Here is a 27,109-nt window from a genome sequence, read left to right as displayed (position 1 = left end):
GTGTGTACGTAGCCTGGCAACCCCCCCTCTACCACCACCCGCCACCACCAAGACCCTGCTGATCCGGGAGAACTTGGGCCCGTGTGTTTCGTGCTGTGGTTTCGGCAGTTCAGAACTTGACCTATACGAAAACTGACGTCACTGAACCAACCCTGATCAAAGTATTTCATTGTACTTATTTATCGTGAAATTTACAACCTAATATCAACTCTAAGAAACTGTCATTATGAAACTTGTAACCTAACCTAACTATACCTTAACTAACATAACCTCGAACAAAGATAAATTAAACTTGTAATGGGTGACAAAATCTAGCCTAGATAATCAAATGTACTAGGTTATCATTAAATTTGTAACCTAACCGCAACCCTGACGTCAAACCTAACAGATCTTGACCTAAACATTCCCTTAACGCAAAACTGAAAGCAATCTGACGTAAAACAATTCATTACATACGGTCATCATGAATATTCTTAACCTAACCTGACGTAACTTAACCTAACCTAACCTAACCTAACCTAACCTAACCTAACCTATCCTAACCATACCCAAGCCAACCTATCCTAACCCACCCCCAACCTATCCTAACCCAGAGCTACCTATCTTAACCCATCACAACCTATTCCAACTCAATTCAACCTATTCTAACCCACTCCAACCTATCCCAACCCAAACTAACCTAACCTAACGCAAGACAACCTATCTAAACCAGCTTAATCTTTATCCTAACCCAGCCTAACCCATCCCAGCACATTCCAACCTAACCTAACCCACCCCAACTTATCCCAACCCCAAGCTTCCCTATCCTAACCCATCCCATAGTAACCTTGCCTAAGACATTTCAAGTCAGATCATTAATACATGCACTACATTGGTTAGTTAATTAATAGTAAGTTAGGTTAGGTTAGATTATTTATTTATTTTTGTATGCAGTAACTTCCATGCCAGCAAAAGGGAAATGGAGAAATTTTAGCCGCCTAACAAGAGGTAATAATTAGGTTAAGATTTTCAGCTCACGTGTATGTAAGTCAGCACCACGCTGCCTCACATGAACACCGGAAAGCACCACGAAGCCCAATAAGCCTACACGCGGCAGGCTCTGGATGAAACATATATAGGTGTGCCTACCTCGATCTATCCTTTCTGTCCCATACCTTCGTTACCTCGTGTTTTGTTAGAGAGAGAGAGAGAGAGAGAGAGAGAGAGAGAGAGAGAGAGAGAGAGAGAGAGAGAGAGAGAGAGAGAGAGAGAGAGAGAGAGAGAGAGACTTATACAACAGAAGCAGAGAAAAGAACATTAAGAAGTAGAAACAGACTGACAAAAAAATAAGTAAATAAAAAGATAGATAAACAAACAAATAACTAAATTAATAAATAGATACACAGATAAATAAATAAATAAATAAGGACAAAGATAGACACGAGGGAGTGAAGGAGTGAGTCAGCCAGCCAGCGAGTGAGCCAGACAGCCAAGAGGTGAGAGGGCAGAAGGGAGGCAGGGAGGGAGGGGGAGCGCCAGGCCACCCCAGCCCCCACTAACAGCTCACTAATTATCACTGCCATCATCCCTCGCTAATCACTCCTAATCCCGCCTCCGCCATGGCCGCCGCGGTCAGCACACACAAGGAAAACACCACCACCACCACCACCACCAACACAAGACTTCACCAAATGACCGCCAGATTGTTTAATTACGTTGTCGTGTAGCGAAGGTCACCTCACGATTGGCTGGCCCTTGTTTGCTCGTCTTCATTATTCTTATTTTCTTTAGTTTTGTTATTATTTTTCTTGTTATTTAGTTTTGTCATCCTTGTCATTATCGTTTTTTTTTTTTACATTTCTTTTCATTTTTTTTCGTTTTTATTTTTATTTTATCTTATTTATTTATTTTTGGTAAGAATTTGTGCATTTTTACTTTTTTTTCTGGAATCTATTTTTTTTCTTTTATTTCTTGTATTTATCATCTATTTTCTTATTCTATTTTATTCATTTATTTATCTATCATTGGTAACGTACGCCTCTCTCTCTCTCTCTCTCTCTCTCTCTCTCTCTCTCTCTCTCTCTCTCTCAGCAGATAACCCAGCAATAAAGCCGCTGCAGAGTCCCATGTGGTCTAGTGGCTAGGATACCTGGCTTTCACCCAGGAGGCCCGGGTTCGATTCCCGGCGATGGGAAATATATTGTTTGTTTTAATGAATGTGATGGAAGTGTTAAAGAGGCGCAGGTGATGTAACAAGGTAACACAATACACTTCTCTACCTATTTATATCTCTAGTTCTTTCTATCTATTCATATCTATATAGCCATTCATCCATCTATCACTGTTTTTATCTACCTATTAATCTATCTATCTATTAATTTCCCTCTCAATTTATCTATCAACCTGTCAATCTATTTTTCTATCTATATACGCATCCATCCATGCATCCATCTCTGTCTGTCTGTCTGTCTATCAACCAAGACAAGTTCCTTTTAAGGGTTTGTATTTGTAATCAGGATAAGAGACAAGAAGTAACAAATTTAATCTTGATAAAATTATACTCAAGAGATAGGTAAGTCCTCAAGAAGACGTAAGATTACTGGACTAACCTCATCGATGGGTTTTTTTTTTTAGAGCTGAGTCAATAGGGAGTTTTGCATGAAGATTAGACAAGTTTATAGCCAGGGATGATAAGTGGATGTGTTATAAGTGGATGTGTGTAGGCCTATTAATGTTGCAGCTTCCCTTCTGTTGTTGTGGCTGACTGACTGACTGACTGAGATACTGAATGAATGAATGAGTGACTGAATGAATGAATGAATGAATGAATGAATGAATGAATGAATGAATAACTATCTACTTTCATGACTGACTGACTGAATGAATGAATGAATGAATGATTTAATGAATGAATAGCTATCCACCTTACTTACTGACTGACTGACCTGACTGACTGACTGACTGAATGAAATGAATGAATGATTTAATGAATGAATAGCTATCCACCTTACTGACTGACTGACTGACCTGACTGAATGACTGAATGAATGAATGAATGAATGAATGATTTAATGAATGAATAGCTATCCACCTTACTGACTGACTGACTGACTGACTGACTGACTGACTGAATGAATGATAATCTACCCTACTGACTAAATGACTATATAACTAACAATCTAACTAATTAAATGATCGTCTAATTAACAGATCAACCAAAAAATCAGTCAGCTAACTAACTAACTAATTAATCAACTAACCCAATAACCAAACCCCCCAATCTAACTAACTGACTGACTGACTAACAATCTACTTACCTAAACAACTAAGTGACCGACTGACTAATCAGCTATGTGTATTGATATATGAACCTTTTTTTCCCCCTTGCACTGAAAAAAAAAAACCACTTAACAATACAATTAGCAGAAAAAAAAAAGAGGCAGGCGAGATGACGTGTTTACAATGTGTGTGTGTGTGTGTGTGTGTGTGTGTGTGTGTGTGTGTGTGTGTGTGTGTGTGTGTGTGTGTGTGTCTAGCGTGCAGGTGTGCCGCTGTGCTAATGGTCAACAATTATTGTGTGTGTGTGTGTGTGTGTGTGTGTTGTGTGTGTGTTGTGTGTGTGTGTGTGTGTGTGTGTGTGTTGAGCTAGTGGGAAGTCAGGAGGAAGAAATGAGTGAGCCGATGAGTCAGAAAGGGAGGAAGAGGAGGAGGAGGAAATGGGAGGAAAGGCAGGTGTTCAGAGGAGGGAGAGAGGAAGGAAGGGAGGGAGGGAGGGAGGGAGGAAGGAAGGAAGGAAGGAAGGAAGGGAAGTGGGGGGGGATGGCAGCAAAGAAGGAAGGGACGGAGAAAAAGGCAGAAGAGGGGGGGGAGAGAAAAAGAAGGGGAGAGAGAAAGAGAGAGGGAGGGAAGGAGGGAGGGAAGAGGGGATGGGAGTTAAAAAAAAAAAGATGAAGGGAATGAGAGAAGGTGAGAGGAGAAAGAAAAAAAAACAGTAAATGGGGGAAGAAAGAAATAAAGAGAGAAAGAAAGAATGAAAAGAAGGAAGACAGAAAAGACAAAGAAAAAAAGGAAAGGAAGAAAGGAAGGATGAAAAGAAGTAAAAAAAAGAGAGGGAGGGAAGGAGGGAATGAGGCAGACACGGGACAGAAGACAGGAAGAAAAGAGACCGATCTTAAAAGAGCAAAGGAGGAGGAGGAGGAGGAGGAGGAGGGGAGGAGGAGGGGTCAGCTCGCGTGATACCCCGGCACGCGAGCCTTCGTGTCTCAGGTCAGCCCAGGTCACCCTGAGTCTGTGGGATGACCTTGCCGCGAGGGTTACCACCAGGGGGAGGCACGCCGGCTGACCCTCGCCATCCCGAGAAATATATGGAGGAGGAGGAGGAGGAGGAGGAGGAGGAGGAGGAGGAGGAGGAGGAGGAGGGAAAGATTAAGAAGATTTATCAAGTAGCAGTGGTGGTGGTGAGGTATGGGACTGAGGAGGAGGAGGAGGAGGAGGAGGAGGAGGAGGAGGAGGAGGAGGAGGAGGAGGAGGAGGAGGAGGAGGAGGAGGAGGAAGAGGGAGGAGGAGGTACTTTACGTACTGATCGGGGAAAGTTGTTAGTAGAACCGTTTAACTTCCGCTTCTACTCTCTCTCTCTCTCTCTCTCTCTCTCTCTCTCTCTCTCTCTCTCTCTCTCCTCTCTCTCTCTCTCTCTCTCTCTCTCTCTCTCTCTCTCTGTATCTCACCTACCTTACCCACCTACACTCTAACCTCCTTCCTTTACCTATATTTTCCCCCTCCTCCCCTTCCTTCATTTACATTTCCCCTTCTTCCCTCTCCTTCCTCAAGTACCCCTCAACTTTTATGCCCCTTCCTTCACTTCCCCTTCCCTCCCCTCTCCCATTCCACACTCCTCTGTCACATCCTCCCTTCCCTCCCTTCCCCTCCCCTCACCTGCATCTCTCCCTCTTCCCCTTTCCCCCCTCTCCCCTTAGGTGCTGTACGTCGTGACTGGAGGAGGAGGAGGAGGAGGAGGAGGAGGAGGAGGAGGAGGAAAAGAGTCTCGTTGGGGCATGTTTTCTCTGCTTTATGAGTGACTGGTAATGGTTTAAGAGGCATTAAAAAAGATATTGGCTGCAGCTACACACACACACACACACACACACACACACACACACACACACACACACACACACACACACACACGGTAGGTTAAAAATATCTGATATATACTTAATTAGAATATTGCATTTATGTTTTTTTTCTCTTTTTCTTACTTTCTGCTTCTTCATCACCTTACCTTCCTCTTCTTTTTCTCTTCCTTCCTTCCCTTTTCTCCATCATATATATATTTTTTTACCTTTCTTGCATTATCTTCCTTTCTTCTACCCTTCCTCTGTTCTTTCCTACTCTCTCTCTGTCTCTCTCTCTCTCTCTCTTACTCCCTTCTCCCTATTCCAATTTCTCTTACATATTCCCCTTCCTTATCTCCTTTCCTCCTTACATATCGTCCTTATTTTCTCTGTTTTCCCTCCTTTATGTATTATCCCTCAATTCTCTCCCTTCCTCTTCTCCTTTCATTCACTTGCATTAAAAGGAAGAAAAAAAAAAAACTTCCCATTTACCCGAGAAAAAACAAGAAAGCACCTAAAATAAAAGAGAAATGTGTCACGCATGCACACACACACACACACACACACACACACACACACACACACACACACACACACACACACGTTTTTTTTTTTCACGATATTTGCACGTAAAGAAAATAATGACACAATGGATTAGATTAATTGATTGGTAGACAGACAGACAGACAGACAGACAGACAGACAGACAGACAGACAGACAGACAGACAGACAGACAGACAGACAGACAAACAGACAGACAGATACAAGTTAATAGGAAAATTCATAGATAGACAAGTAAGGAAATAAGTAAACAAACAAACAAATACACAAGCAGATAAATAGAAAATGATTTTGTAGAGAGAGAGAGAGAGAGAGAGAGAGAGAGAGAGAGAGAGAGAGAGAGAGAGAGAGAGAGGAGAGAGAGAGAGAGAGAGAGAGAGAGAGAGAGAGAGAGCAGAGAAATAGATAGAAAACATGAGAAAAACAAAAGTACAAATAGATAGATAATAAACTAACACAGACAGACAGACAGACAGACAGACACAGACAGACAGACAGACAGACAGACAGGTAAATAAATTAAATAAACAGTTTTCATCACTCCTAAGCGTGCCGTGTAAGAGATATCCTCGTTTTTATCCTAATTTGTCTTCATTAAACGCTTCTAATTCCTTCTTAACTCACCCAGAGAGAGAGAGAGAGAGAGAGAGAGAGAGAGAGAGAGAGAGAAGCATGACAAGAAACTGTTTTCATGTCAGAGTTGAAAATACACTAAAATGCCGCCGCCTACAGCTCCTCCTCCTCCTCCTCCTCTTCGTCCTCCTCCTCCTTCTCTTCTTCCTCTTTCGTCCCCTTCCTCCTCCTCCTTCTACTCCTCTCCTCCACCTACTCTTCTTCCTCCACTTATACTATTACTCTTTCAATCCTCTTTCACCTTCCTCCACCTCCTCCTCCTCCTGCTCCTCCTCCTCCTCTCCTCATTCACTTCACTTTGCCGCTGCAGGAAGAACGACGATGAAGAGGACGAGAGCACTGACGAGGACGAAGGCGAAGTGTCGATGGTGACACGCGATGACTCAAGAGTAAACAGGAGAACCAAGAAGCAGAGTGGAACCTTGAGGCCTTGCGTGGCTGTGTGGGAAGAGCAAGTATTTCAAGCTAACTACTTCACAGAAAGGATGGTTAACTCCTGACGATGTTAACGGAAAGCGGGGAAGGGCAAGAGCAAAGGGGAAGAGGAGGGTTATATGAAAGAATAAAGGGGTAAAAAAAAGGAAAGTGACAGACAGGCAGAAGCAGAATTATGGACAGGTAAATGAAGACAGGAGGAGGAGGACACGAAGAGGAGGAGGAGGAGGAGGAGGAGGAGGAGGAGGAGGAGGAGGAGAAGGAGGAAGAAGAGGAGGGAATGAAAACTCAAATAAATCGAAAGGGAAGAGAAAATGGATGGAGAAAAATTTAAAAAAAAAAAGTCATAAAATGAAGAAATGACACGAAAGGAGGAATGGATGGAGAAAACTGAAATAAAGCGAAGGAGACGAGAAGTAATAAAGGGAATAACAAAGAGGAGGAGTCATAAATACAGGGATTAAATGAAGGTTCGTGAAAACAAAGAGACGAACACAAGAATTACTGGAACTACGTGGAAATACTAAAGATAATAAAGATAACAGCTGAATAATGGAGAGAGAGAGAGAGAGAGAGGAGAGAGAAGAGAGAGAGAGAGAGAGAGAGAGAGAGAGAGAGAGAGAGAGAGAGAGAGAGAAACTGACGGTGGTTGGGTCGCAGCTGCCCACTCGAGGCGCACGCCACGCCACACCACGCACCCTCATCCCACGCCCACCTCACTTCCGCCCATGACACCTGCCGCCCCGCCCTACCCCCGTCCCACAAACCTATACAAGTCTCACATTCCCGCCCCCGCCACATCCAGCTCGCCTCGCCTAAAAGCACAAATCCATATAATTCTCACCTGACCCCATCTCGCCTCGCCTCGCCCCTCCCTGCCCCTCCCATATGCGCACATTACACCACTATAACACACGTGCATTTATATCCTTTTACACCAAACGTAGCTGTAGATCTTATGCCTTGTTCTTCTTTTATACTGTAGATCACCACCATCACCACCACCACCACCACCACCAACAGCAACAACAACAACCTTCACCCAGCCCATTTCTTCACCACCGCCACCACCCCCTTCCCTAACTGGCCTCACCCAACGCCTTCCACCACGCACACCACAAACTCGTATCCTTAACACCCTGTTCACAAATTCTGCACCGAAAGTTGTATTCATATCCAGGCAACATGTACAGTACCGTTATGATTTAATTGCGTAAGTTTAATCCGTTGCACCATTATTATTCCCGCCATCAGTCAGTCAGTCAGTCAGTCAGTCAGTTAGATAATTAGTTATATAAGCAGTTATTTTACTTGTAAGCGATTTTTTTTTCTTAAGTTCATGTTTCTTTTCACTTCTTTGTTTCTTCTCAAACATATTACCTATTTTTTCTAAGCACTTTTCCTCATGTTCCCTAAAATAGATCATCTTTATTTCCTACTGTTATTAATGCTGGTAAGATGGGCGTTCTGACGTGAAAAGGTCTAAGTAAATTCTTCTCAGTATCTCCTGCCACTACTCTGTTCCTATCATGGGGTTTTAACGTATCTGTTCACCAATGAATAGTAATGCAAGTGGTAGTGGATTGTCATAACTCTCCTTCCCTCCCTCTTCCACCTCAGCTCACTCTTCACAATCATCACACAGCCACTCAAGAATATTTCAAATCACTTCACTTCTCTTCACTTTCCCACACCACACACCAAGCACACAAACGCCACAGTCACTCAGGGTTTTTTTTTTTTTATCACTTTCCTTCACTTCCTCAAACCCCATGAGGTATCACCCATTCTTTTAATCACTTCACTTCCCCACGCCACACAGCAACGCCTTCGACAGCGGCCTCTACAGTCCAGTCCCGCCTCGTCCCCACAGCCTCGCCCCATCCCCACCCGGCAGCCACCACAGAAGTTCACACCCTTGTTGTTGCTGCGGTCTGCTGTGGTTTGCTGTTATTGCTCGCTGTGAAGAGGAAACTGTAAACGCCGATATTTCCCGAAAACACTTAGGGTAAATAAAAACTAAAAAGATAATAATTACAGAAATCTAATGACCATAATTTCAGTTTTATTTTCAGGGATGTAAGTCACACTTTTTCACAACTAGACATTTTGCACAACAATCTCTCTATATACACAGTTTCTCTAGCATACAGTCTCTCTCTCTCTCTCTCTCTCTCTCTCTCTCTCTCTCTGTCCTCACCGTCAACAAACGATCACCAAGGCAGTACCATGAACCAACCAGACAAAACAAGAACACAAGACTCTCCCTCCTCGAGCCTGAACATTTTCCCAGCGATGACATGAGAACTTACAGACTACGCAATTCATTCACTTATTTACTCATTCACGTTCACCCATACATAATGCCTTCCCCCTCCTCCTCCTCCTCCTCCTCCTCCTCCTCTACATATTAAGATCTAAACTCATTCTTTCCACCCCTCAATTTTACAGTCCCTTAAAAAAATAGAAGGAGGGGAAAGCGTGACTTGTGCGGTCTGTTTCTCTAGTATAGTAGGAGGAGGAGGAGGAGGAGGAGGAGGAGGAGGAGGAGGAGGAGGAGGAGGAGGAGGAAGGTATTATTAGTATGGGTGCATGAAGGCAGTAGGTCGTGCTAATGGTGGTGGTGGTGGTGGGTAAGCCAAACCACCAAGACGTGACAGCAAAAGGGCGCGGCTATGGACCACACTCTGAAGCACTTCTGCCTGCACCTCCACTACATTCAAAAGGCTCTAGGTGAAGTTATATACATTTTGAAGGGTGATTTTAACGGTCCTAGTGACAGATTAACAAGACTTTTGCATTATTAACAGGAGAAACACTCTTGAGAACACGGTTAATCATCTGTGGCCTTTGAAAATAGTCGTGGTGATGGTGAAAGAGCAAAGGGTTTCAGAATACGGGACTAGATTATGTTCTCTTCGTGATTTCCCTGTAAACGAAAGTGCAAATACATGACGGAGTATAAATTCAGTGACCGGGCGAGTGGCGGCGATAGGGCAGACTCATCGCTGACACTGACTCACCCTGGTTTATCCATTATGATTCTAGTTCCAATCCTTTCAGTGCTAGAACAGAAAAGGGACTACAGTCAGTTGCCTCAGACACCTGTGTTTCAGTAAGGAAAAGGTGAGGTTTAGTAGAGGAGAGGTGGTCTTCTACATATTGAAAATTAGATCTAAGACTGCGAATGTTACAGAAGTTAATGAAGAAAAAGTTGAGGGGGATGTCAAGACACTTAGGGTCGATACCGGAGGAACAGTCCAGCTTGGGGACATATGTGGTCCCCTCCCCAGATGGGGAATCCAGAACATCTGTTATCAATGGAAATATGAAATCATTCTTGAAAATGACAATAACTTTCACTAGAACCTGTTTGAAGTTTTCATCACTAACACTGACTCACTCTGGTTGGCTCATTCTGACTCTGGTTAGCAATTCCTATTATCAAAGCGAGAGGAAGCTCGAGAGAAGAGGAATTTAGCTTGCAGATCTGTATTCTGAAACATTTAGGACTCCCATTAGAACTATTTTCAAGCTCCCACAGAGGTAAGTCGGATTCTCAAAGTTTTTTTTATTTCTTTTCTACATCAATCTATCAAGAGAAACATGAAAACATCCTTGAAAATCCCAACGAATTCCACTACAGCCTGTTAAAAGTAGTCGAGATAGACGAAGGAAGGTTTAAGATTAAGAGTACGGCTGTGAGTTTGTGCGCGCGCCCTGAGTCAAGTGCCCCATTCATACGAAAACTGTCAGGACGGCAAAGTTAGGTCAAGGTGATTAGGAAAATACTTGGGTGTGGTGGGGGTTGTTCTCATTAAGAGCATGATAGTGACAGCTTGGGTAATGCTACGGTTGTGACTGCTGACAAGGTGTTCTCTCTCTCTCTCTCTCTCTCTCTCTCTCTCTCTCTCTCTCTCTCTCTCTCTCTCTCTCTCGTTTTGTGATGCTTCTTTGGCCTTAATTTGTCTTGCTTCTTACTGCTTCTTGTTTTCTTCTTCTTTTCCTATTCCTCTTCTTTTTTCCTTCTTTTCCTCTTTTAACCTTAATTCGTCTTGCTTCTTACTGATTATTGTTTTCTTCTCCTCATTTTCCTCCTCGTCCTCTTCCTCTTCGTCCTCCTCGTCGTCTTCGTCCTCCTCCTCCTCCTCTTCCTCCTCCTCCTCCATCTGGAGCCGGAACTGTCTTGGGTCACCGTTACATCACCAAAAATGACTGACTGGTTACTTGGTGCTACAACAACACAACAACAATACGGCGATGTACTTATATACACCTTTAAGAACAACAGCGATCACTCTAAATCACCGGTGCACACACACACACACACACACACATACACACATACACACACACACACACACACACACACACGTCAAGAGAAGCAGCAGAATCAATAATAATGACTATTCTTCGTCGTTCCCACAGATCAAAAAGGTCGTTATATTTCACACCATACGGCTACATACATTATACCAAAGCCAAATCCCTCTATAAAATTTTACCAGCCAATCGCAGGGAAAACATACATACATAGCCATACACAGTTGCCATAATACAAACAGGCGATATCAAACGACGACCACCACATACTTACATCTATATTTTTCTGTAGTCACCTACCTACCTGACTATACCAATAGAAAAAATAAACTAACATTTACAAGTACGTACTACACACATACATTCATACACAGATACATTAGTACAATCATAAACATCCATACAAAACACGTATTTACATAATATACTGAAACTTCTGACGGAGGAGGACGCTCGACTTGATTATACCTATGGCTGTGATGGTGGCGGTGGCGGTGGTGGTGGTGGTGGTGTAATTTGATATCTGCATTAAGGTATTTTTATGACGTACGTGACTCCCGGTGTGTGTGTGTGTGTGTGTGTGTGTGTGTGTGTGTGTGTGTGTGTGTGTGTGTGTGTGTGTGTGTGTGTATCAGTAATTTGATTTGTTATCTGGCGTTGTAATTATGATGTATGACCTTGTTGTAGCAATGCCAAAATATCAAACAAACAGCCAGTCACTCGATCAGTCAATCAAGCAACTTTTTATTACTTAACGGCGACTGAAAACGGTGCAGATTATGATGCAAATGGATAAAACAGGAGGAGGAGGAGGAGTACGAGAACAGAAGAAGAAGAAGAAGAAGAAGAAGAAGAAGAAGAAGAAGAAGAAGAAGAAGAAGAAGAAGATAAAACATAAACAGACCAGAGAGAGAGAGAGAGAGAGAGAGAGAGAGAGAGAGAGAGAGAGAGAGAGAGAGACGATAAAAGAAAGAGGAAGAGGAGGAGAAGGAAGAAGTAAGACAAATTAAGGCCAAAGAAGCATCACAAGAGAGAGAGAGAGAGAGAGAGAGAGAGAGAGAGAGAGAGAGAGAGAGAGAGAGAGAGAGAGAGAGAGAGACCCCACATCAATCAACTTTACAGCACTACCCATTCAACCGTAGCCTTGCACGTAACGACAACCACGACAACCACTACTACCACAACACCACTACACCCAAAAACCTTGACCAACATTATTGATCTAAACTTGCCGTCCAGTCAATTTTCGTTTGGATGGAGTAGGTAAAGAATATGAATTATCGTTTTCTCCTGCTCTTCCCCTCACTCGCCAACTGAATCAAAGTTTACCAGCATGAGTCAATCTCGGCATTCGCTTGCTAGCTCCCCCGGTCACTGAACTTACACTCTGTCGCTTCTCTGAACTGATACGCGCTCTCGCCTCTCGCCTTCTCTTAACGAAGAATAACTAAAGAACGGAAAGGATCACGTTTGTATTCATTGATATGTTATTTAGTGCACCAGTGGGTTTTTGCAAGTCTCTCTCTCTCTCTCTCTCTCTCTCTCTCTCTCTCTCTCTCTCTCTCTCTCTCTCTCTTTTCGAGCAAAGCCTAGCAACTGGGAGCAAGTTTAGTTTCTGGGAGGTTGAACTTGAAATGGAAATGGCGTTCCTAATTAGGTGTTCTGTGTTCAGTACGACATTAACACTTTTTTTTTTTTTTTTTAGGTTAAAGCTGGAGTGGTTTAAATTAAGATATTAGTCATTGTTGTTATTATTACTGCATACTGCAATACGAATGGGAAACTGACGTCCCTCTTGCTACAAAAAATCAATAGCAAGCCACAGTCAATTTTTTTTTTTTTTTACAAGGCTGGAAATAGCAAATCAACATGAGGAATTAAGTTATTCTTGCTTCGTCAACAGTATGTACCACAGTTAAAGTTGTTTTTCTTCGGTAAATATTCAAGATTATAGAAGTAAAGTAAATAGTACGAAGACAAAGCTATATATTGGCTGTGTCCGAGCTCCTCCGTGCGTAATGACAAAAGTACTGAGTAGCGAGGGTCCCAAGGGAAGGCCGGGAATAATGCCGCAAACCACAATCAAGAAAGGAACGTTTGCCTGACCGCGTGTGTGTGTGTGTGTGTGTGTGTGTGATTCACCCTCGGTCTTGACTCTCGAGGATCACGTGCTGGTCTAGCGATTGCCAGTATATCCTTCAAAGGGAATTCATAACACTTTCCGATATATGGGTAAGGCAGTGACCTTCCATACACCCTGTTCAAGTGTGTGTGTGTGTGTGTGTGTGTGTGTGTGTGTGTGTCGCATATAAACAACGCCACCACGTGTAAACAAACTCGCTCCGTGGTTTTCGGATGAAGATAAACTGTCTCACATTTTCTGGCTCATCAGATAACATAAAATACATTTCTCATAGGGCTCTCCCCGCCAGTCCCTCGTCAGCAGTACTGTAACCACTTGGGCCTTCCCCCGCAACCTCCAACTAACGCATCTACAGAACACCACCCTTTCAAGTAAACAACGAAATTAATGAACCACACACTTCTGACAAACAAATAAGGTTTTCTCGTCCAAATTACCCCCTTGCAGTAATCATGTAGCTACCCTCTCTTTCCACAATAAAAGAAAAAAATAACACTCGTTTAGTAATAAGTACAAAATACTACGTAAACAAACAAGTGTGTGGTAGTTACTCACCCAGTAGGTCAGCATGGTTAACACGAGGCCGCCGCTGGGGTTCACAAGACGATCACCACTCACACTTCGAAGTCCGTTTTCTCACACGGCAAGGAGCAAATCGTGGTTAGCAATGCACCGTAAAGCGCGGAACCAAGTGAGGCAGCATGTACTCACTCTCACTCATTGGCGGCACCTGCTGGACTGAACCGAAGCCGCGCCGGGGACTCGCTCACGCACTCACTCCCTCACTCACTCGCCACCTCACGCCACAAGCTTGCCGCGTTGCCTTGGCGACCACCATCCATCCTACGCCCGGCAGTGCAGCGTGATGTCTTCCGTCAAAACTCAAAGATAATATCATAAGACCATTACAGGTTTATGTTTGTTTGTTCTTGTAATTATCTCACGTGATTAGTGTCCCTACTGAACGATTAAATGATAGTGTAAGCGTGTACCTAGATCACTTGCAGAATCGACAGTTGTTTAGGTGCGTGTATTTTGCTCATCTTGTATATTTTGTAATCATTTCGTGTGACTAGTGTGATTACTGAACGACTGGCTGATAAAACAAATGTACAAGTGAATTCCATAATCACAATTAATCTACAGTGGGATACACGACAACAAACATGATTCGTTCCAATGTAGCGTTCGTTGTGGCAAATGTGCGTTATGGCGACTGAAGAACCTACGGGAAAAATTAATTGGTTCCAGGGAACCAGAAAATAATATTAAAAATTCCACAATTTCCGAAAAAAAAAAAAAAAAAAACATTTACTCTACTGAATTTAAGATAACAAATATATACAGTACCATCTCGAGTTTCACGCCTAGTCCTAAATTCTTACCATCCCGAGTTAGATCATTATCACCCTGGATTTCGCGCTGCTTAGACAAGTGACATTTATCTACTGTCGGCGTCGCATGTATACATAGAGTAAATCCCCTTAAGTCGGATCTCTCTCTCTCTCTCTCTCTCTCTCCCTCTCTCTCTCTCTGAAAGTAAGAACAATCCTAAGGACTGTTAAAAAGATTGAGACTTGACTGAGAATGAAAATTGAATTATGTATATGAGTGAGAAAGTGAGAAAGGATGAAGCGAAAATTACATTAAAATGAATGAGGGGGGAGGGAGAGCAAGGTATTACCACCTACGTCCATAGTCCCTTATCTCTGACATATAAGGGAAGAAGTGACAGGGAGGGAGATTTGAAGATACGAAAAGAAAGGAGAGGAAAGGAAAGAAGGGATGAAGGAACAGGCAACAGATAGGGGAGCAGCGGCTCGCACAGCTGCTGAGTCTTCGAGTTTTGTTTATTCCGATTAAATTTTTATTAAAATTTCAGTGCTCGCACAAATGGCAAGTTCGTCTTGCTAGTTTTAGTTCGTTATTCCGATTAAATATTTGTTAAAATTCCAGTGTTCGCATGAGTGGCGAGTTCGTTATGACAGTTGTGGTTCGTTATTCCGATTAAGTATATCAAAATTTCAGTGCGTTATTGCAGTTGTACGTTCTAACGACCGTGCGTTGTCGCGTACCCTACTGTATATACGAACATTTTTCAGGACTACGTAAATTGTGGTGATACAACCATCCCTTAGAAGTTTAGCGAAACACGGGACATTCTGCTGTCATTGATTTTTTTTTTTTTTTTTACCATCTTTTAATCTAAATTACCAGTACTAGCTTTTCAATTCATTTTTTATCCATTCATCCAGTTTGTTAGTTAGCATTATTATTATTATTATTATTATTATTATTATTATCATTATTATTATTATTATTATTTTACTTCACTTGAAAGTTCACTGCACAAAAACGTCCTTACTTTTTTTTCCTCCCTCCCCTCTACCCCCTCTGACTTACAAGTTACACACACACACACACACACACACACACACACTTTTAGTTATTCGCATATTCTGCTGTCACTTTCAATTGCACCACGAATCCATGTAATTTCCTACCTAATAAAACCAGTCTTACTACTCTGTCACTCAAATACTGCAAGCGTCACGCTAAATCTCTCTCTCTCTCTCTCTCTCTCTCTCTCTCTCTCTCTCTCTCTCTCTCTCTCTCTCTCTCTCTCTCTCTCTCTCTCTCTCTCTCTCTCTCTCTCTCTCTCTATATATATATATATATATATATATATATATATATATATATATTCTCTCTCTCTCTCTCTCTCTCTCTCTCTCTCTCTCTCTCTCTCTCTCTCTCTCTCTCTCTCTCTCTCTCTCTCTATATATATATATATATATATATATATATATATATATATATATATATATATATATATATATAGGGTTGCTATATATGAACTATGAAGATTTCGGACACCATTAACACCTGATCATAGCTCCCACGTCCTAACTGGATCCTATCAAAGCTGGTTAAAGACAGGCGCGCGACATGAGGTGGTGGAAAAGGCTGGGGAGCATCGACTTCATACAGGACCCGTACACGAGTCTTGACCGAAAGCAGACCAAAGCAGCCGCCACCCGGTGAAGCCGTTCCTCTCGCTCCTTTCAACCTACAGAGATTAATAATTGTGCATTTTTTTTTTTTTTTTTAGTTATTGATGGAAGTTGAAATTCGACATGAGGAATTTTTTTAAAATCCCCCCGAGCGCAGATTTTGACACCTGGATCCCGGATATGTCTTGGACAATCCGGACGTATGGTAACCATAATAATATATATATATATATATATATATATATATATATATATATATATATATATATATATATATATATATATATATATATATATATATATATATATTATATATATATATATATGAATGCGTTCTTATTGGTGAAAAAGGGGGGTGAGCTGTGTACATATTGAAGTACCTTTATGTTTACTGGTTCTATATGATAGATATTGGAAAAACCAAGATGAATCTATCACATAGAACCAGTGAACATAAAGGTACTTCAATACATACACAGAAACAGTTAGCTCACCCCCTTTTTCACCAATAAGAACACATTCACAGGCACATGATCATCCATTTTTGGAGAAGGATTTTAGTATATTACACAAAGCTGACATTCTCACCACACCACACACGAGAACACACAAGGTTTGTCCACAGCTTCATACCTTTATTTTGCTTGATATTTTTTTTCTGTCATGTATAAGCTACTGCTGATAGGTTAGTTTGTCACTTTTTTTATTGTTAATGCGTGTCTGCCTGTCCCATTTTGGTTACTATTGTTTTTTAATCTTGTCCCTTTTATGATTTCAGATTTTTTTTTTCTTTTATTTGATTTTTTGTAATTTTTTTTAGCCTGATGATGCCTTCTGTGCAGGTGAAATGTTGCAATAAATGAAGAAGGAAGTCTGGTGAATCCCTGCTTACCCTCATATATATATATATATATATATATATATATATATATATATATACTATATATAGATATATGGCCTTTTTTTGTTATCCATTTTCCCAAGTTTGCTGCACTCAGTCATCCCTTCCCACTCTTCCCTCTTCTGAATAGTTATTTCAATCATGAAAAAGCCTTTTTATGGCTTTTATTGACATAGAATATTGGTGGGACTGATGGTAGTCTCACATATTGAATAACTTTTGTGTTAATGAAATACAAAAAACAAAACTGCAATTCATTTGATCATTTCAATATTTTCAATTTACATAGTTATATTAATGAACATTACAAAATACCTATATATATATATATATATATATATATATATATATATATATATATATATATATATATATATATATATATATATATATATATATATATATATATATATATATATATATATAATTTTTTTCTTATTAAATTCCAAATACAAGGCATAAAACAAATTACACACAGTCTGTCATCCACACACTTTTGGTCCCTGATGGACTTACTTCTCCCCTGACTAAACAATGGAAGAAAAGAACCCACAACCTTAGCTATTTTCTGCCAATCCTCAAACTCCCACACCTGAGAAAAAATTAAGAAGACTGTCAGCTCATTCCAAGGGACACTGATAAAGAATTACAAACAGGGATATAACAAAACACTATGGTCCAGTGTTAGTCAATGAAAAGTAAACAATTTCAGGTGAACACCATACTGGATATATGATGCATGCTGGTGATGGTCAGTCTGCTTCCAAATATGATTCATAATGTCACATGTGAATATTTATTCCACTGTAGCATAAGCAAAAATGTTTACTTTGCATGAAATGGAGGTAGTTAATGTTGTAGGATCAAGATTCAGTAGGTACCACCCTCACTGTGCCTCCACATGCTGATGCAGCCAACACTCAGGGCAGCACCAAGGCCACCCATCACAGGTGTACCTGTAGCCCTCAGTTTTGGGTGTGTGGGATGAGCTTGATCTCTCTCTCTCTCTCTCTCTCTCTCTCTCTCTCTCTCTCTCTCTCTCTCTCTCTCTCTCTCACACACACACACACACACACACACACACACACACACACACACACACACACACACACACACACACACACACACACACACACACACACACACACACACCATTCAGTCTTGGTCACATCAGCTCATGGTGGAAAGGGACAGTCTCATGGACCAGCGTATTACAGGAATTCAGACAAACCACAGTTGGTCATGCATATCCACAGAAAGGCCTGAAAGCATACATCCCTGCTCCTTCATAATGAGACTGTTCCCTACCCAGCACCTACTCCGCAGTAGATGCAGAGTTTTTCCTACAAAGTGCCCTCACACCCTGACAGGATTTAGACACCAATGGGCCCTGCCATCATTTTCATGCACTCACCAATGTCATTCTCCATTCACTTCTATCTAGCTCAATTGTTCTGCTCTTAACTATTAAAAACATAATGATGATAAAATATGATATGCTAACTATCCACTGCCTTATTCTGACAAATTATTCAGCTCATATTTAGTCAGGCATGACTAAAACTCCAACTGATAATCATTATAGCCAGATATATATTTTCAAAATTAATTCCGAGCTGCTCCTTCTCATCACCTAACCCTTAACTGCAATTTCTCATTTTCAAAACACTGGTATTGCTCTGGTAACCTGAGGTGAAGATCATGAAAAAAGAAAAAGAAAAAAAAAATCTCTCTCTCTCTCTCTCTCTCTATATATATATATACAGCAGTGACAAAAAGAATGCTACCAAAGACAGAAATATATATATATATATATATATATATATATATATATATATATATATATATATATATATATATATATATATATATATATATATATATATATATATATATATATATACCCCCAAGATATTCTAGTTGGGCAAGACACAATTACTGTACAAGGATGAGGAAAGCCATATAATGATAGGCCAATCAAGACTGACCACACTCCATCTGAGCCACTCACATCTTGACACGTCCTGACGAGTGAGGTGTTGAGTACGGCAAGTGTCCTGCCAGTGGTTCCATTCTCATCAGCTCTCTTGCCTTATATAGATCACATTTTGTTTCAAAACATGAAATATTACTCATTAATATCACATAAGTAAATCTCTTGTGCATCTCCTTTATAATATGTGCTAAAACACACACCTAAAATTGTACAATAGAGAACCTTACAAATACAAATATAAATAATGTAAGCACTTATATACACTAAAGCTTTCATTAAAACAAAATCAGTATAAAGATTTTATCTGAACAGTTTAAAATATAACAATAAACAAGTAAAAACAACAAAACCTAGAAACCTTCCCCTGGTTGGTGCAGCTCCAGCTCACATGAGAGCAATGCGTGTGGTGTTGGGCAGCACGAGTCCCAGCATGCCTCCAACTGCAATGCAACAGTGATCACTGGTGAGACATTCTGAGGACAGCTATGCCATGGCCACCCCATCCCTTCCATGGCTCTGCCTCTCCATAATGGAGCAAGCAATAAGAATTATGTCTGTCTGTCAAGTCCTTTAATTTTCAGGTTTCTCAAAAGATTCTTATTAGCAACATACTTTTCATTTCAAATACTTCACACACTTTACTCTGTCATTCCATTCTTTCTTTTCACATGACAAAACTAATGTTATCTGCTTTTTCCTTTTTATTAATAATGAATAAATATCATGGCAGCATCTCCAACAGTTTAACAACCATTATGAAAATAAGAAAATTATCTTTATAATGCATATATGCATTTATTAACTTATGGAATATATCAAAATTACATGAAAATGGTTCTATACTTACAAATTAGAAAGGCAGCAACTAGAAGCAATGGGATGGCACAGTACAAATCCACCAAATAGCCAAATGTTACAGTGCCCAAAATGGCTCCTATCCGTGCTGCCATGAGTGTAACAGCAAGAGCAGTTGACCTGTAGAGGAGAAAACTTAGAAATTCTTTGCCAATGAATCAGGTGTATCTCTGTATGAGATGCACCCTTATTTCATATAAAGATTTGAGAAAAGAATAAATTCTTTAAGAAAAAAAGAGTTTTATCATAGATCATGGGTTCAAACAGTTATACATTCTAGTTAAAGAGTACAGCCAACCACATCCCATCCCAGTCACTTGTTGCTGCCTAAAGGTTGCCATCCACTGCCTCTATACTCTTGGTGGAATTTTTCTGCCATCTGAGAGGATATCATGTTTGCAACCATCTCTGCTTCCCTTACCCAGTTACTTTCTTTTACCTCCCTTACAGCTCTCCAGCTTCTCTGGTACCACCACTTCTGGACACACCACTCTCTCTGCCTCAACATTCACAATCTTCTGCTTCAACTGCATACCTCTGGTTTTGACATGTATCTTCAGTGGGTCCCCTCCTACATTGGTGTTATGGGAAACACTGACCAACAGGACAGCAAAACAAGATTCACTCCCATCCTTCTCTCAAAGAAATTCCCACAAACCAGACTGGTTTCTGACAAGCCTACAGAAAAACTGCAATCTGTACTATAGCAGACACTTTACAGATGCTCTGTAGTACACCACACTTAAACATCACCACAACACAGAGCACTATCTGTGCTGGCAATTCATCATTTTGGAATCCAACCTCCCATTAAATAATATCACTGCATTAGCACCATTCATTCTTCTCAGAACATATCAAACATTACAGAGAATATAATAAATAACAATTTTTGTGCTCTGTGGACCACTGCTCAACACTGAACATCACGGATTAACCCCCAGCTGTCCTGTCCTGTGCCCAACCTCTCCTTTACTAACATGACTACAGTACTCATAGAAGCAGGGTGATTTTTACATCTGTTAAAATAAGTTAATTAATTAATTCATCAATCCATTTCTTATGCAAGAAGTCACTGGCCAAGGGCAACAAAGTTATTAGGAAAAAAGGCCCACTTAAGTGCCGGTTCCCAAAAGACTACCAAAAGAAAAGTCTGATGATGGAAGATGAGTGTCTTGTAACCTCCCTCTTGAAAAAAAGTTTAAGTCATAGGAAGGAGGAAATACAGAAAAAGGCAAGGAGTTCCAGAGTTTACCAGAGAAAGGGATGAATGATTAAGAAAAATTCTAATGTCCTAAGAAATGTTATGTTATGGTTTCAAGCACTCTTCCTATTAGCAGCTGTCCAACATATAATCAGAACTGTAGGGAAACTGCAAAGCTTCCTCTCCTTTTATAGTAAGCCATCCACACTGCATGTACACTGCAATACGTGTTTATAAGACTAAGACAGACCTGAACTAGCGACTGTCCAGTGAGAAATTATGTTTCTACAAAACTTTTACTTTGAAATCTATTCAAATTTGATTTCATAGTTTTGATAACCTTTTTCTGCTTCTTAGATACTATATCATATAAGATGAAAAGATTACATTTATAAAAAAAAGCATTACTACCCACAAAGATAAAAGTTCTTTACTGAACATGGTAGTTCAGTGAAACATGCAAGATCAATCAAAGAGTGAAGCACAAACCTAAGATGTGTCGGGAAGAGCTCAGCACCAAGGCAGTCCAAAGCATTGAAGCCCATGGTGCACAGGGCTCCAAACACACAAGCAAGAATCAGGTTGTCAAGGGATGACTTCACTAAATAAACACCAAATGCTGCAAGTCCAGACAGGAACATGCTGAACACTGAAACAAAGGAGAGATTTTTTTCCTTTCGTTCTTTAAAAGTATATATTGAGAAAGCAGTCGGGAAGGCAATTAAATTGAGAGAGAGAGAGAGAGAGAGAGAGAGAGAGAGAGAGAGAGAGAGAGAGAGAGAGAGAGAGAGAGAGAGAGAGAGAGAGAGAGAGAGAGAGAGAGAGAGAGAGAGAGAGAGAGAGAGAGAGAGAGAGAGAGAGAGAGAGAGAGAGAGAGAGAGAGAGAGAGAGAGAGAGAGAGAGAGAGAGAGAGAGAGAGAGAGAGAGAGAGAGAGAGAGAGAGTGTTTCACAAAATGCAAGGATGATTTAGTTCTTGAGATCCTTACATGAAGACAGCTGATCTGCAGGGAGAAAACAAAGGAAGGCAATAATGTTTCAGTTTTCAACAGAACAAGAAGACAGAGGAAAATACTAGATAAGGTTTGGAGTAAAAAAAGATAGCCAGAACAAAGATGTGAGACCAAAGTTTTCTGTGCAAATGTGTAACAGAAAAGACACAGCACACAAGCACATGGTTGACAAAAACCCTTAACCACCTCTTTATTCCTTGTCAGTATCTGTATTACTAAGAACATTCAATCTGGCGGGTGTTTCCCTCCCTCTTCCTCCAGTAGAAGAAGAGAAAACATAGGACTATCCAAGACCAATAGACTGAACAGATTGTAAATTACAAAAATTAGAACTCTATCAAAAGTTAACAAGAAAAATTATCCTTCAAGGGGACAAGGATGTGTCTTTCTTGTTCCAAAAACTACATCTTCAATAAACAATCTCTGATATTTTATAAAATAAACATCCTGAGCTTGAAAAAGCAAAATGAAAAATAATAAATGTAAAGGTCATGTTCAGCTCAACAGGAATTACATTTCACATGAAGAAGCCACAGAAAGCCTAACTTCTGATCTTTCTATTATTTCTCAATGGGAAGACAAGTTTGTGTTGTTCATTGTTTCAAAAACTGTATCCACTGTATCTATCCACTCCACACAGACTTCCTCACAACTATTCCCTCTTTTTCAGTGACACTCAACTTTCCCCTCCCCTAAAGTGAACATATTTGTAAAAATCCTTCACTAAAAATCTCAACAGAAGATTTCTTATCTCTTCTCTTGCTAAAACAGCTTCTATGAAATTAAATGTTTTGTGTTATCTCCACCAGTACTTTCCTTCTTCCACTTGCTTACTTTATACAGGGAGCCTATCTGTCAACATATGGAGTGTTGCTTTCACATACATGTATGAGGATGTTCAATTCACACAACTCTCCTAAACCAGATGAAGCCTAAAACTTTTTTCTTATTGATTCCTCTCCACAAATAGATGGTCTTGATTCACTCACTGATACAATGCCACATCTCTTACTATTTTCTACCATTATTTTCATGGCTACTACTCTTCTGAGCTTTCTGACTGCAATCTCTCCCCTCCAGTGGTCTCACAACACAAGACCTTTTACTTACTGTCATCCCTATTCTGTCCACCTCAATAAGGCAAGAATGTCCAAGTATCTTCTGTCTTTCCTTCCTTTACCAGTAAACTCTGAAACTCTCTTCCTGGTTCTGTATTCGTCTTGCCTGTGACTTGAACTGTCTCAAAAGAGGAACATCAAGACACCTCAGAAAATGAACTGGCCTTCCTCTTTGATCTTCTGTTTGTCTCCTCCTGGGAACTGCATCATGAGCAGTTTTTTTTTTTTTTTTTTATTATCCATTTTTTGCCCTTGGCCAGTCTCCCTAATCTTCCTATTTATATACTAGACTGGCAATTCCACACAGGATGACCCAGACAAATCACCACACACTCACACACACACACACACACACACACACACATGCATATCATTCCCACTGTTATCAGCCCCTGGTGGAAAGGGATAACATTTTTTGATCACTGTACTACACCTCCAGGCACTTAGGCATAGCACACTTGGCCCTAGTAGTTAATAGAAAAAGGACAATTACTAATTATCTTTTTAATTTTCTAACTAAAACAGTATTACTATACTAAACTGAGGACACATCAGTTTCACTGAGCTACTGTAATATAAAGATCATAAAAAAAAATACTTTAAAACTTGAATACAAAGGCAAACAGTTAATTTTTTTTTAAATCTGCTACTCACCCAAGAAGAACTTCCTTCCAAGTTTATCCATGCAAACTATGGTCCACAGGTTGGCTGGCAAAGGAGCAATGGAAGTGATGAGGATGCTGATTAGGGCACTGGTGTCAACATTGTGTCCATCATCTTTACAAGTGTTCTGCTGAGTGCCATTTCCGTGGTACTCAGTCAAGTCACACACACTAACCTGAAAACATTTTATCATCTTGATGGTGCAAATTCTAAGATCTAGTACAGCTGAAAGCAATAAATCAAGAGTTTATAAATCAACTGTTTGAGATACTTTGCAAAATAGCCATAAAAGATAACCTCTAACTTCTTCCAGGATTGTGATTATACAGTCATGGTCAGAAGTCATTTATGGGTGACTTGCCTCACTCATTTCAACTGTCTTTAGTGTTTGCCTCTAATACTGACTCTTCTGATATGTGGAAAATCTCCTTACAAAACCTGACAAGTGATAACACTGATGACAGACTGGAGGTGTTAAGATTGAAGGAAAGTGCTAAAGACAGTGGAGGAGAGTACATTGCCCACAACTGTACCTGGACCATGAGTGAGTTGCATCCTCCTGATGGAACCTTCTTGGTCCAGTGGTCCAGTGCATTATCCTTTTCTCACACAATGCACCATCACCCACACTATCCTCACAACACATTAGCATTCCAACAAGCATCCATACTCTCCACAAGTGGTAGTAACCATGAATCACAACCTTCTCTTTCTTACTACTTCTGCTAGTTTCTCCCTTACACTATAATCAGTGTAAGGTAGCATGGTTAAATCAATCAGCCTAGTTAGGATCTAAGGGCATATGTATCCACTTGTATCCAAAGTACTACACTGTGATCCAATGATATCACAGCAAATACCTCACACACACACACACACACACACACACACACACACACACACACACACACACACACCAGCACATAATATACAAAGGTAGGAAAACTTACATTATGATATGGATGTTCATTGTAGTATTGTTCAAGGCGATTGAACAACTCTGGGAACCATAACCAAAGACCATAATAACTGAAAAGCAAAATATGCCCCCTTAGTTCTTTGCTACAATACAAAGTAAACAAAGTAATCAGTAACTTGGAAGATGCCATGCTCAAATGTCTAAATATTAAAATAGTATATCAGCATTAATATAATTGTAATTTATGTTATAAAGTTGCCACATAAACGTATAAGTGATCACATCACAGACCTCAAAATCTCAGCCAGCAGAGGTCTCTCCCATCATTGTTAATAGTGAAATTACTCCATGTTAAGCAAAGTGCAGGCCCTTAACTTATAAAAATATTAATTTCTGCATAAAAAAGATACTGTTATTCACATAATGACACATGGTCATTCTCTCCCTGATTTCACTGAATAAACTGGACTCTTTCATTATTTATATTATTTAGGAGGAGGAGGCAGTAGGCACCTGCCAAAACGATAATTACTCCCAGTGAGGTCTAAAGCACTGGATCAGGGGGTGCTGTGAACTTATCATTAAACTTAGCTGTGACCTCACTGCAGCTTTAACTTGGCCAAAGAACAAATCTATTTCTTGCAGTTTCCTTTTCATTATGGACCAAAGATCTTCAACTGGATTCAAGTCTGAACTAGTGGGAGGCTAATCGAAGTAGTCCAAAGCGTGCATAACAAACCATTCCAGGGAAACATTTGCTATGTATAAAGGAAGATAAAAATTTCTGCCCAACATTTGTAGGGCATTTGTTTTGTAAACATTGCTCACTCTTCACAGTAACACTTTTGTCAAGAAATATGAGGTAATTCACTCCCTGACATGAAAACACACCCACACCATGAACAAATCTGAGAGTTTCTTGCTCTGTGCAATAACTCTTTGTACAGGTGACTGACCATTCATTCACACCCTCATGGCAACAATAAGCAGTCATTCAACTGTCCTTTCTGCAACTCCTGTCTCATCCACAATAGCTCTTGCTCCAAACTCAGCCCTGTTCAGGAAGCACATTGTATATATTATCACAACCTGAGATATACAGTAATGCATTGAGGCATTACCATGAAACATAGTTTTAAAGTAACCTTGCAACTCATGATAAAAAAAAAAAAGAAAGTGTGTGAACTTCCACTGTCCTCCAATACTGCACAGACTTGACACACTCTATATACCACCTGCAGAGATACTACTTTGTGATGTATCATGCTGCTATGTTGACACTGTATCAAATCAGATTAGAATGGGCGGAAAACAACTGAAGGGTTGTTAATTTGCCAGCCACTTCAAGCTGACAGCTCACTAACATTATCATAACATTAGGCAACTAGTGCAGTACACAATCTTGTGAACTCACACCTTCAGATTTTTTTCCTTGAATGTATATGATACAAATACATAAAAAAAAAAATCGTGTGTCCATTATAACTTGATAAATAGTTAAGATAATAATTACTTACCCAAACTGTATGGTGAAGTTGATGATGATCATTATAGATGTGGTAAAGATGAGAGACCTGCTGAATAAGGCCTTGGTGAGGCGCCAAGTCTGAAGGATGGCTGAAGTGAAGGTCCCCCACTTGGTAAGTCTTGTTTCTTTCTGCACCTTCAAGCCTGCTGTGCTTAATATTTTAATCTGAAAATGCACTCAATAGCATTAACATTCAATTGCACAGTATGCATACACACTAAGTTAATAAATAAATGGATGGAATAGGCATAAAACAATTTACATACTTAAGTAGAAGATAGTGTAAGTTGTGTGAGTTTAAGACTCATCGGACTGAGATGACAACAGACAATTTTTGTAGTAACAGTAATGATATTTTCATATTTTTCCCTCTAGTCAAAAAAAAAACTCTCATCAAATGAAGATAAGAATATCATGTAAAAACTAAGAGAACTAAAGTAATAGCCATGACATTCTTAAGGAAGACAAAAAGCTTAAGGTAAGACAAAAGCTGTCTAAATTCAGACAGTCTTTAATTAAAACACATACGCAAGAAGGATTAGGAACATCAATCCCTGATCAAAAGCATGATTAATTTAAGAAAGCAGCATTAGACTGAATCTACAAAGATGAAAATTAGTACTAAAATGGTAAGAGTTGCCATGGTGACCATTCCCCTTACTCTGAAGAAAAAAAAAAAAAAAAAAAAAAAAAAAGAGCCCTCGCCATGCATCC

General features: G+C 40.2%; 2 protein-coding genes and 1 non-coding gene across 8 annotated transcripts in view; 1 reads left to right on the top strand and 2 right to left on the bottom strand.

Moving 5' to 3' along the window:
- LOC135093302 (uncharacterized) overlaps positions 1-13,986 on the bottom strand; it is a 75,035-nt gene extending 61,049 nt beyond the window's left edge. The window contains exon 1 of the mRNA XM_063992440.1: positions 13,742-13,986. Coding sequence (XP_063848510.1) covers positions 13,742-13,756 — 15 coding nt within the window. The 5' untranslated portion in view covers positions 13,757-13,986. The remainder of the gene's footprint in view (positions 1-13,741) is intronic.
- Trnae-uuc (transfer RNA glutamic acid (anticodon UUC)) lies at positions 2,102-2,174 on the top strand. Its single transcript has one exon. It is a non-coding gene; the product is annotated as a tRNA-Glu (tRNA).
- A 4,105-nt stretch (positions 13,987-18,091) lies between the features above and the next one.
- Positions 18,092-27,109, bottom strand: part of LOC135093300 (synaptic vesicle glycoprotein 2B-like) — a 40,277-nt gene continuing 31,259 nt past the window's right edge. For all 6 annotated transcript variants that reach the window (XM_063992435.1, XM_063992434.1, XM_063992436.1 and 3 more), the window contains exons 8-13: positions 26,385-26,560; positions 24,899-24,977; positions 23,940-24,123; positions 21,646-21,805; positions 19,945-20,072; positions 18,092-19,537 (exon numbers count right to left, since the gene is read on the bottom strand). In XM_063992435.1, coding sequence (XP_063848505.1) covers positions 19,482-19,537; positions 19,945-20,072; positions 21,646-21,805; positions 23,940-24,123; positions 24,899-24,977; positions 26,385-26,560 — 783 coding nt within the window. In that variant the 3' untranslated portion in view covers positions 18,092-19,481. The remainder of the gene's footprint in view (positions 19,538-19,944; positions 20,073-21,645; positions 21,806-23,939; positions 24,124-24,898; positions 24,978-26,384; positions 26,561-27,109) is intronic.

This window comes from Scylla paramamosain, chromosome 42 (genome assembly GCF_035594125.1).
Source record: "Scylla paramamosain isolate STU-SP2022 chromosome 42, ASM3559412v1, whole genome shotgun sequence".
NCBI lineage: Eukaryota > Metazoa > Arthropoda > Malacostraca > Decapoda > Portunidae > Scylla > Scylla paramamosain.
Note: the sequence above shows the minus strand (reverse complement) of the source record. Positions and strands in the feature narration are given on the sequence as shown.